The sequence below is a fragment of the Falco cherrug genome, chromosome 13, assembly GCF_023634085.1.
Source record: "Falco cherrug isolate bFalChe1 chromosome 13, bFalChe1.pri, whole genome shotgun sequence".
Lineage (NCBI taxonomy): Eukaryota > Metazoa > Chordata > Aves > Falconiformes > Falconidae > Falco > Falco cherrug.
This window is the reverse complement of record NC_073709.1, coordinates 34,466,848-34,477,756: the sequence shown is the minus strand read 5'-3', so window position 1 is coordinate 34,477,756 and position 10,909 is coordinate 34,466,848. Positions and strand designations below refer to the sequence as shown.

Sequence of the window (10,909 nt, the reverse complement as noted above, 5' to 3'; positions counted from 1 at the left end):
CCCCAAAGTGAGCGTGACAAGCCCAGGATCTTGGTAAATCCAGGAGTTAAGGTTACACTTAAATCTAAACATGATAAAAGTTCACAGCTTAAAGTACCTAAAACACAACCGTAAGCCTGCTGTGGACTAATGTAATTCGCTAGTAGAGAAAGTTTGGGAGGATAAAGTTCTGCATCCTTTAAAAAAAATAATTCAGCTCACCTTGGATCACGCTTCCATAAATCGTTATTCTACTGCACAGGGGGCAGAGCTCAGGCTATTTGCATGTTTTAACTTATTTACCGATACAATGTACTCCTGTTCTTAAGACCATTTTAATTCGTTTTGCATAGAACAATGTACCTAGTAGCTGATCTTACGCGGCACTTTTCACCCAAACCTCTCAAAAGCAATCTGTGCGGGAGGTAACGGTTACTATCGGTACAAAATACGCTGGGGAAGGTGGACTTATTTGTCAGCGGCCACTCAGAAGCGTGGTGGAGCTGAAACGGAAAACGGGTTGGCTGAACGTCAGACCGGTAAGTACTCCATCCAAGAGGTGACAGCTTCTTCCAAGCTTTCCATTTCTTTTGGCCAGATAAAATTCTGATGTTTGCATTGTATACGGGAATATTTCTTTCAAGTTGAGATTCTACCAACATCAAGAGATCCTTTCATTCATCAAGAGATCCTACCAACAACAAGAGCATCCCTTTCATTTCAGGGATTTCGTTCAAAATGTTTTTTAAAAAAATAATATATATATATATATATAGTCCTACATGTAAACTTCATTCCTTTAGACCACTGTAATCCATTGTGTTACTCATCTTTGTCGTCATCTTTGGAGTCCCTCTGCAGGACAGGGCTCAGTTTGTTTTGCAAAACCGCTGCAAGTTTTTTAGAGGTTTTTTTCAGGAAAGCACTTCCAGGGTGAACGTTACTAACGTGCAGGTACAGGTCCTCCTGTGTGGGGCCTGTGTAGCCGCAGTCTTCGCACACGTAAAGTTTATCTCGCCTCTGTTTGTAGGCGTATTGCTGCTGCACGCCGTGAATCTTCTTGAGGTGGGACTCCAGGGAACAGCGCTGGGTGAAGGCTTTGTTGCAAACCTCACATTTGTAAGGGCGAATTCCTGCAGCATTAAAAGAGGGTGATTACTGCTCTGATTTCCCTTCCTTACAGCTGACAAAGGAACGGCAAAGAGCAAGGCCCTGGCGTATCAGCTATCGAGCAAAGACCTAGCAGCAGCAGGGAGCTACTGGCCCAAGGAACTATCTGCCTAGATAAAACGGCTTACTTTCAGGCTAAAATTTTCTGGAATGGGTTGATACATTCAGGCACAGAAAACCCAGAAATGTTTTAGAGAAGACATTGGCAGGCAGTGAGGATCACAAGTGCCCTTGGCGCATTGCTCCTAAAGAAGCCATTACCAACGCTTGCAAAACTTACTCCTTTAGACCCCCCCGACTTTTTGAGTTCCTCTGATTAAAGTAAATCAAAGCTGTCCGTTTCAGCTAACCTCACATGTTGGCTTTCATAAGGAATGAAATCCCGTATCTCAGCAAGATCTTAATTTTTAGTGAGCCTTTGCTCGCTGCGATGAGGTTTCAGCGAAGGGCAGCCCAACACGAACAGACACCGATCGCAGGACTTCAGAGGAGAGCGTTTACATAGGATATAGGTTTGATGACTGAGATGACAAGCTCAAGTTCGAGAAGTGCATTTAGATGAAAGAAATATGTTTGTGTGTCTCCAGAGGAGGGAGAAGGGGCTGGCTTGTGATGTCAGTGCCCGAGCAGTGTCGCTTAGTGCAGACAACGAACATCACTGAAATACTGAGCAGCGAAGAGCATCCGTCTTACCACCAGTCAACACCGATTTACCAACACCCCCTGCAGCACCAGGAACAACAAATAGCTGAGGGTTTAGCAAAACAGCTGAGGGGTTTAGTTCAAAAAAACCTAAACTAGTAGTGATTTGACTTACCAGACTAGATCAGTAAGGTTTCAAGCAGAGACCAGCCTTAAAACTGACGTGAGGAGTTCCCTAAACCCCTTTCTTTTCCCAATGCAAGGCGAAACGCTGGTGTGTGGAAGAGCAGACCCCTGGTGAGCTGGGCAAAAAAGGGGCAGAGCACAGGCGTCCACACAGCCAGCTGTCACTTTATAGTCACACTGTGTGAAGTTCACCACTCAGTCGCAGATTTGTCTACCAGAAATCCAAACTAATTAGCAGTTCTAATAAGCAGCATCTTGACTGCATTTTTGCAAGTCTTGTAAAAGGAGGTTGCCCCAGTGCACTGGCTTAAATTACTGAGACTACAGTTTCCTAACGCCTGCTGCTGTGAGACTGCATCAGTTACATTCAACTCCAATTGGGGAGAAACTCCAAATCCTCATTAGAATTCACACACAAAAATGTACCTTTTACAAACTACTTTGGGTGCGTTTTCATGCTCCTGAAGGCAACTTAAACCGTCACTGTCCTTGGTTCCTGCTGCCCATGGTGCTCCACGGGCCTGAACACAAGCACAAGGTGGGGAGTGCCAGGACGGCACAGACCATCAGGGCTCTGGGAACCTGTTCATTGCTTAAGAATAATTTGAAAATTTTATTTCGACGTGTATGTTAGTTACCTTTTAATGTTTAGGTCTGCTTATACCATGAAGCTAGACTGGGATCTTTGACCTTCACCTTCTGACACTACCCTACTGTCACACAGTGGGGGTACAAATGCTGCACCGATTTCCACTGGAACACCAACATTCAGTGAAGCACGTGTAGCCGAGCAGCTGTAGCTACAAAATAAAGCCCACACTACCATTTGCAGCCTGTTTGCCACAGCATCCCGGCAGGGTGGGGGTGGGCAGTGTCCCCCGGAGCCCCCAGCCCAGCCCTGCTGCAGCAGCTCTCCCAGAGCGGGCTGCACAGAGCCGCCTCCAGGCGCGTTGGGATGGCTCCAGAGAAGGAGACCCCACAGCCCCGCGGGGCAGCCTGTCCCACGGCTCCGACACCCTCACGGCAGAGAAGTTCTTCCCCGTCTTCAGGCGGAGGTTCCCGTGCTGCAGCCTGTGCCCGTTGCCCCTGTCCTGGTGCTGGGCACCCCTGAACAGAGCCTGGCCCCGTCCTCCTGGCACCTGCCCCTAAGACATTTATATACACGGCTAAGATCCCCTCTCAGTCTTCTCCAGGCTGAACAGCCCCAGCTCTCTGTCCCCAGCAGGGAGATGTTCCAGTCCCCTCATCATCCTCACAGCCTCTGCTGGGCCCTCCCCAGTAGCTCCCCATCTCTCTTGAACTGGGGAGCCCAGCGCTGGGCACAGCACTGCAGATGCGGCCTCCCCAGGGCAGAGCAGAGCAGAGGGGGGATCGCCTCCCTCCACCTGCTGGCCACCCTCCTCCTAGGGCACCCCAGGGTCCCCTGGGCCACCTTTTCTTTAACATTCAGACACAGCCCCGCTCTCCCGGACAGCAATCAGCCCTGACATAGAAAAGGCTGCCGCTTTCAGATGCTGTGTGTCAGCCCGGCAGAGGCACATGCCAGTCCACGGTCCCGCTGCCACAGCCAGCCTTCGCCCCCCTCACCACCCAAGGCACCAGGCAAGCACAGCAGATGTGAGCACTCATCCTGGCTTTACGCTGGAGAGGAGAAATAGTGATGCCAGATTTCTTCTAGTAAATTTGGAGACAATCTAACCACAACATTCACATTTCCAGGACAGCAGGTTTTCATTCCTGTCCAGTACAAAGACCCTTCTTCCCTTCCAGAGTTTTGCAAAATTGGCTCCACTCCTGCACAGCAAGTTCAACCCTACTTGCCAGATCTTTAGCTTCTGAGCAGAAACCCTCCTGGATTTAGTTTCTGAAATCTCAAAGGATGAGGGAACAGGTTGAAAAATCACTGCTTTTAGAAGCACTGACTCTGCACTTCAGCCATACCTCAGCAGCAGCTCCACGCTCACAGCCAAGCTCTTTCCTTTCCACATGAAAGCTTTGCAAACAAACCAAAAGAGGCCAAAACACTGAAACGGGCGGCATTGTTTTCCTGAGCTCTCCTGCTGCCTACCAATGTCTTTGCGTCACCTTTAGCAGTTCACCTGGCTAATGGTGCCTAAGCCGAGAAAGGGGCATTGCAGAGCCAGCCTTGGTAATCGGCAGGTCCTGTAGGTAACCACAAACCTGGAAAGCTGGAACGTGCCCAGGAGATGCGGTGGGTGTATGTTCCAGGTGCCCGACAGTGCAAAGTCCAAGCCTCCTGAGCAAAGCCGGCCTGGCCTGCCAGAAAGCATCTTGCTCGGTGAGGATGGGGCTGCTAGTCTATTTAAGCTATCACTTCCACTAAGAAAAAGAAAAACAGAAAGGCAGCCTTCCCCCCGCCTCAGGTTAGGGCAAGCACCTCTGTGACCAGCAAGCAGGGTTTGAGGTGACTGATGCGGTTCAAGGGAACACGAGCGCTGCTGCCTGGGGTGGGCTCAGGGACTGACCCCACCGCACAGCGGCTGTGGAAAGCGCATCCCTCCAGCCCCGGGGCGCGACGCGGGGGCATGAGTGAGCGGAGCAGGGGGAGGGGTGATTTTCTTTCCTCCGGTGCCATCACCGGCTTAAATCACAGCACCCTCGGCTGTGCTGGTACACCTGGTGTAGATGCAAGCAGGGAGGAGGGAACTAGCCCAGATTAAAGGCAACTCTTTTACTCCCCCCCGCAACAGGAACCACTATCAGGAGATTTGCAACCCACCGCTCCCGATTTGCCACCCGTGCTGTGACTGCACAACAGGTGAGCAGAGACCGTTTAGGCTGGTGGCTGAACCGATCTGAACGGCCAGACGTGCAGCGGGAAACACCTCCCAAAGGGGCCGGAGGAGCTGGAAGGCTGAAGCCGGCAGGGATGCTGCGCGCAGGGTGAGCAGGAGCCAGATGTGTTGCCCAGGTTCCTTAAAGAAGCCGGAGGCACAGCGTGAACCGCACGGCATGAACCGCACCGGCAGGGCCGGCGGGGAGGGCTCGCAGGGAGCTGCGGACCCGCTGCGCGCCGCCTCTAGAGGGCAAAGCGCCTTCACCCGCCGCTGCCTCCGCGCACCGGTACCCGCTGCGCTGGCAACAAGGTGCGGAGTTATCCCGGGTGGGTTATAACTGGTCTCACTGGCCCCGGCACAGCAGCACGCAGCCGCGTATACTGTGGCTGGATGGCGCCTCACGCACCCCCGCTGCTTCACACCAATTTCATTAGTTCTCCTCGATTTTGTTAGTCCCGAGACTTTTTATCTGCTCACACTCACATCTTCCCCTTTCCTCCACTGCACCCCTGCTATTTTTTGCAAATGTTGTTAACGTAGGGTTTTGTATTATTGTCTTGCCGGGTTACCCGAGCCGTCTCCTCGCCCTTGTCCCATCTCACCACCTTCTCCCACCTCCCGCTACCCAAAGCCACCCGCAAGCCCCTGGGAAATACGTTCTCACCGGTATGGGTCCGGACATGTCTTTTCAGATCAAAGGTGTCATTGAAGCCTTTCCCGCAGAAGGTGCACAAGTGCCTCTTCACCTGGCTGTGACACTTGATGTGACGGTTGAGCATCCGCTGCAAGCGAAAGCCTTTGCCACACAGCTCGCAGCTATGCACTGTAGCATCGTTACAGGTGCCGGTGGTGAACTGAGGGATGGAAGAGGACTGGGTGAGTAGGCATCGAGGTGACAAAGACCAACAGAAAACAAAATAAGGAGGGATGGCTTCCTGCGGCATTAAAGACTCTTGGGATATAGTCAAAGTGAAAACTGAAAGCATTCGGGAGATTCTTCCTAAGTAAAACCTTCACGCCCCCCTTGCCATCAAGTGGGTGACTTAATGTGCAAGGTTTGGGACCGACGCAACCCTGGCCAGCTCGGCTTCAGGGCTTACAGCCAGTGTAGTGGTGCCTCCTGGACGCAGGAACCCTCGCCCAGCTACATCCATAAGCACACAGGCTTCGGCTACGAGCAGCTCTCCATGGGGCCACGAGTGTGCTTGCGCCTGCACCAGCTCGTACCCTGGATGGAGGCAGGAGACCCTCCCTGGTGTCAGAGAGCGGTACCCATGCGTCGTCCTCATCCTCCAGCTGCCGTGTCCCTCAAAAACCAGCCAGCGGCGAGAAAAAGGGTAGGTTTGGCGAGATAAACCTAAGGCACATTGTGCTGACTCAGCAGAGACCGAAACAATGGCACTAATCTCCTCTAGTTGGTCTCCCTGACTCGTTAATTAATGGCAGAGTGTCATTAGGGGTTAATCTCCTCATTCCCGCTCCTAATACCAAAAATACTGTGCCAACACCATGACCTAACTTGACTAAGGGAGACACTGATGATTCAGCTCTGGGGAAGAGCGTTTCCTCAGAGGGAAGGCTTAATGTCTGGAAGATGCAAATACCTTGCTGTTAGTTTAATTATTCACGGGGGAGCAGACGTGCCTGCCGCTAGCCGCTTGGGATGGGGGGAAGCCAGCGGAGTAGGCGGCACCGTGCACACAGCTCCCATCGGCTCCTGTGGTGCTTTTGGGGAGTTTCTGTGGCACGCTGAGAAAACCCAGCTCTGCCGAAACGAGTTTTTGCTGTGACAGTTGCTAATAGCCCAGGTTAAATTATACGAAGCAGGTTAAAGTCAAACAGCAGCGGGGCAAGCTCCTCACAGAGACAGGAATATGTTTGGGTTTTCTTTTTCCTGAAAGGGCAGTTATTTTTCCTGATCATCCTCCTTCACTTACTCCTGAAGCAATGCTACCTGAAATTGTGAAGTTGATTAAAAAACAGGCAGCTGTGAAACCAGGAGGTGCGAAACTAGAGGGGGAGCCGTCTGGGAAGTATTTATTGGGCAACAGGTAGGGCTCCACCTCGTGCGGCTGCATATAAGCAGGGTGAAAATGTAGACTTAATCATGAGATTAATAACAAGGTGGCCGACAGGCTGCCATCCCAGCAGAGACACTGGGAATTTGTACAGCTCCAGCCAGCAAAGCAACAGCCAGGGTTGGTTTAATGAGGTATTAACTAGCCACCCCGGTAAACATATCTCCTCCCTCCTGGCACTGGGGTGGCCTGGCTCCACCTCTGCCCAGGGGAGCCCTGGATGTTTGGGGATGGACGTGGTCCTTCCGCCCCATCTGCACCACCACCGCGCCTCAGGAGCTCGGTGGTCTTGGGTTCCCGAGTACCACGAGGAACCCATGAGCCATTTGCCTGCCTTGGGAGGGACATCACTGTCAGCTCTGCCCGGGGTGGGGACAGACAACGAGAGCTTCTGCCCATGCCGCGGAGAGGCTCTTCAGCAAAGTAAAGGGACAGAAGTGAAGCAACGTGCGTCACTTCACCCAAGCCTGTGGGTCCACCGCACGGTGACAATGGTCGGAGGAAGGCCCTTCCCTGGCTGCTGTCTCGGTAGGGTCGGTGGCAGCGGGCAGATCCGCCGCAGCCCCCCTTGGCGAAGGCTGGCTCCAACCTGGAAGGGCCTTTTAAGGAGGCCCCACGTTAAGGATCGAGATCCACCCACGCACGGTGGGGCATGACTCCTCACTGCCAGGGCTGGTCCTTCCTGGCTGGGTTCAGAGCTCCTGCGGGACCTGAGCCAAGCGGGTCAGGGGCAGCACGTCCCAGGCTGGGATAAGGGAAGGCAAAGGGCGCTGGAAGATTACGGTACATCGCTTACGAGGCTTGCCCTGCCGCTGCCATCCGATGGCCAGCCGCTCTCGCGGGCCTCCGTCTCGGTGGGTGGGACAGGTGCTGTCACCTCTAGCAGAGAGAGCCCAAGGGACTGGTGTCACCGGGTGTCTGCGAGCCGCCAGCCGGGCCCTGCCCTTGAAGCGGGGTCACCCCATCCGCGGGGACAAGACCGCAGCGACGCGGGTGGTTACCTTGATTTTCGACCTGACCACGGGGCGCTTGATGGCCAGGTCCAGCAGCATCCCCCCGGCCGGGCCCAAGGCTCCGGGGGCGGGCTGGGGCGTCGGGGGTTCGCTGGGCTCCACGTCGCGGGTCCCGCTGCTCCCGCTGCTCTCCAGGCTGCAGCTGTCCTCGTAGCCCAGCACGGAGCCGATCCCGCCTGCACGGGGGGTGCGGTGAAGCGGAGCCGGGGGGGCCCCGCCGAGCCCCTGTTTAACCTGCGGGCGGGCCGCGGGGGAGGATCCCGGCTCCGCTGCAATCGGAAACTCAAACACGAACGGTCCCAAAGTTCAAACAAGCCAGCGCCGCCGCCTTCCCGTTATACCCCGGGCAAGGGCAGGAGGAGGAGGAGAAGGAGGAGGAGGAGGAAGAGAGGGGGAGGCCAGGAGTACATCACACACCCCCACCCCCCCGCCCGGGGCCCTTTATTCGCTTCCCCCCGCCACCTTTCTCATGCAAACGACGTTTCCCACCTTCCCGGGCGGACACACACAGACACCCCCACCCCCACCCCGCCATGCCCGGGGGGGCTCCCCGGGGTGCGAGCCGGTGCCAGGCGGAGGGGGGGGGGCTGCATGGCCCTGCGGGGGGCCGGCCCCCCGTACCCCGGCCGCTGGCGGGGGTCTCCCGCCGAGCCCCCCCCCTTCCCGGCACGTTCCGCACAGCCCCCCCCGGCCCGGCAAAGCCCCTTCCCCAGCCCAGCGGGCGCCAAGCGAGAGCGGGGGGCTGGGGGGGCGCCCCCTCCTCCCTGCCGCCCCCCCCCCGGCGGCGAGCGGTGCCGGGGCCGGCAGCCCTACCTGGGATGTAGGTGTCGGCTCGCTCCTCGTCGGGCAGCCCATCCCAGCTGCGCACCGCCGGCTGCGGGCTCCGGCGCTTCACCAGGAAGGCTCTGGGCATGGCGAGGGCAGGGGGCTCGGCTCGGCACGGCTCGGCACGGCTGGGAGGGGAGCGGAGCGGAGCGGCTCCCCCCGCCGCCCGGCCGCAGCCCGGCGGGGCGCGGGCGCTGCGCTGCCGTCCGCGGGGAGCGGGACCGCACGCACCGGGCAGCGCCGCCGAGGAGCGGGGAGGGGAAGGGGAGGGGAAGGGGGGTGGGGGGGTGGGGGGGAGGAAAGTTTCATAAGGTGGAATAGAAAAATGCACCAGGAAACTTGGGAAGGAGCATGCGTGCTGCAAACATAACGGTGTCAACAAGTCTGCTTACCTGTCCGACCGGTTGGAGCAGCTGAGCTTTGTTCCAGCCCTTCCTAAGGCATGAATGTTTGCAAAAGAATTTAACGTCTGAAAATTAAAAAAAAAAAACCAAAAAAAAACCAAACCAAAAAAAACCCTCACAGACCGCCGTCCCCCAGGAGGGGAGCCCTGACGCTGCCCGCCCGCCGGGGGTCCCCGGGGGGCCGCCCCCTGCCCGCCCGGCCCGGGACGCTGCCCGGCTCCCCCGCCGCGGCTGCGGGTCCCACCGCCCACGGGGGCTGCGCCCGCGCCCCCGGCAGCCCGAGGGGCTGGGGTGGCTCCCCCGGGTGCTGGGCGAGGGGCTGAGCTGTCCCTGGGGCAGCCGCGGCGCGCAGGGAAAGTTGTTATTTTTCTTAACGACAAGCCTTTCTTCTCGGGGGAAAAAAAAAAAGAAAGAAAAAAAAAGCCTTTATTCTGTTTCAATCATTGATTTAAAATGAAAAACGTGTCGTGGCCTCAGCCTTCCACCCCCCACCCCCCCTTTTTTTTTTTATTTGCCTCTTGTCTTCTCCCCCCCTTCCCGAAGTGGAAATGAAACAAAAGACAAGAGGGGCGGGGGGGGGGGGGGGGGGGCGGGAGGAACCAAAAGAAACAGAAAACCCCACAAAACTGCGCTGGAAAGCCTCCAAGCGCCAGGGGTCCAGCAGCGTCCAGGGGTGCCCTGGCCCACCTCCCCCCGCTGCTCAGCCTCCCTCGGTATTAACGGCGCTGGGAAGGCGCCCGGTGCCTTCCTCCCCCAGCGCATCATCACGGCACGGTGCTGAGCACCGGGAGCCGGCGCTGGGCTGGAGGGGCTGCCGGGCCTGCGGTGCTGAGCACCGGGAGCTGTTTTCCCACGCGCAGAGGCTTTCGCCCGGCATCGCTGGTCTCTGAGGCTGCCCCTTTCCTCCCAAAGGGCAAAGCGTGGGCCAGGGGGAACCGACGGGAGTTTCACTGTTGGGTTCATTGAGACAAAGGTTTGACTTCGGGGCTGGACCTGGAGGTTCTGGAAAGGACCTTCAAAGGTGGTGGCCAAACGCAAGAGCTCTGCGTGACGCGTGTCCCCAGTTACCCTTCTGGGCAAGGACCACCAGTGCGGGGCCATTGGGGACTTTATCCAGGGGCAAACTGGTGTGAGCTCTTGCATGGGTCTGAGTGCTGGGGGCGTGGGACTGGCTGGAGCCCCAGGGATGGAGGAGCCCCAAGCCCAGTCCCGCACCCCACACTGGCTGCCACACCGCCAGAGCAGTCCTCCGGGCTGAGCAGCCCAGCACAAGTGCTGTTTCCAGCCAGGACATCCCAGCAGGAGAAGCAGCAGCCCTACCCGCCATACCCCATCTCGGGAAGGTCTACCAGGGTGATGCACAGGCGCGGCCATCTTCATCCCAGCAAAGGGGTTGCCCCACCCCCCCGCACTTCGTCCCCTGGGAAGGCTTCGAAGCCCCGACCGCTCACCCAAGGGACAGCCCTGGGTGCAGCGGTGAGGGCTGGGGGCACCTACCCGCTCCCCCTGCTCCTGCCGGGAGTTTACCATCTCCACAGGTACCGGGTGAGAAGCCACCTCAGCACACCTGCGGGCAATACCTCCGCAATACCACACATAAAACATTCCTTTTCTTTCTTTCTCTTTAAGGCTATGTAATTTCTCTGTTATGTCTGAGATTTTGCTCCAGGTCAAAATGCAGCTATATGGGTTTTAATTGATTTTTTGCAATGCTTTCAACTTGAGGTTTCTTTTATTTTAACCACTCCTTGTCTTTTAAGCCAAAAGAGGTAGCAAATGACATTAATCACAACACTCCCCAACCAAGAGCTTGC

The 10,909-nt window shown here is 56.5% G+C and overlaps 1 protein-coding gene across 1 annotated transcript; it reads right to left on the bottom strand.

The window, feature by feature from the left end:
* Positions 1 to 679: 679 nt before the first annotated feature.
* Positions 680 to 8,928, bottom strand: OVOL2 (ovo like zinc finger 2). Its single transcript, XM_055725715.1, has 4 exons — positions 8,680 to 8,928; positions 7,855 to 8,042; positions 5,440 to 5,629; positions 680 to 1,112 (listed from the first exon to the last, which is right to left on the bottom strand). Exons 1-4 carry the CDS (start codon positions 8,777 to 8,779, stop codon positions 802 to 804), a joined length of 789 nt encoding a protein of 262 aa, XP_055581690.1. The 5' UTR covers positions 8,780 to 8,928; the 3' UTR covers positions 680 to 801.
* Positions 8,929 to 10,909: the final 1,981 nt, after the last annotated feature.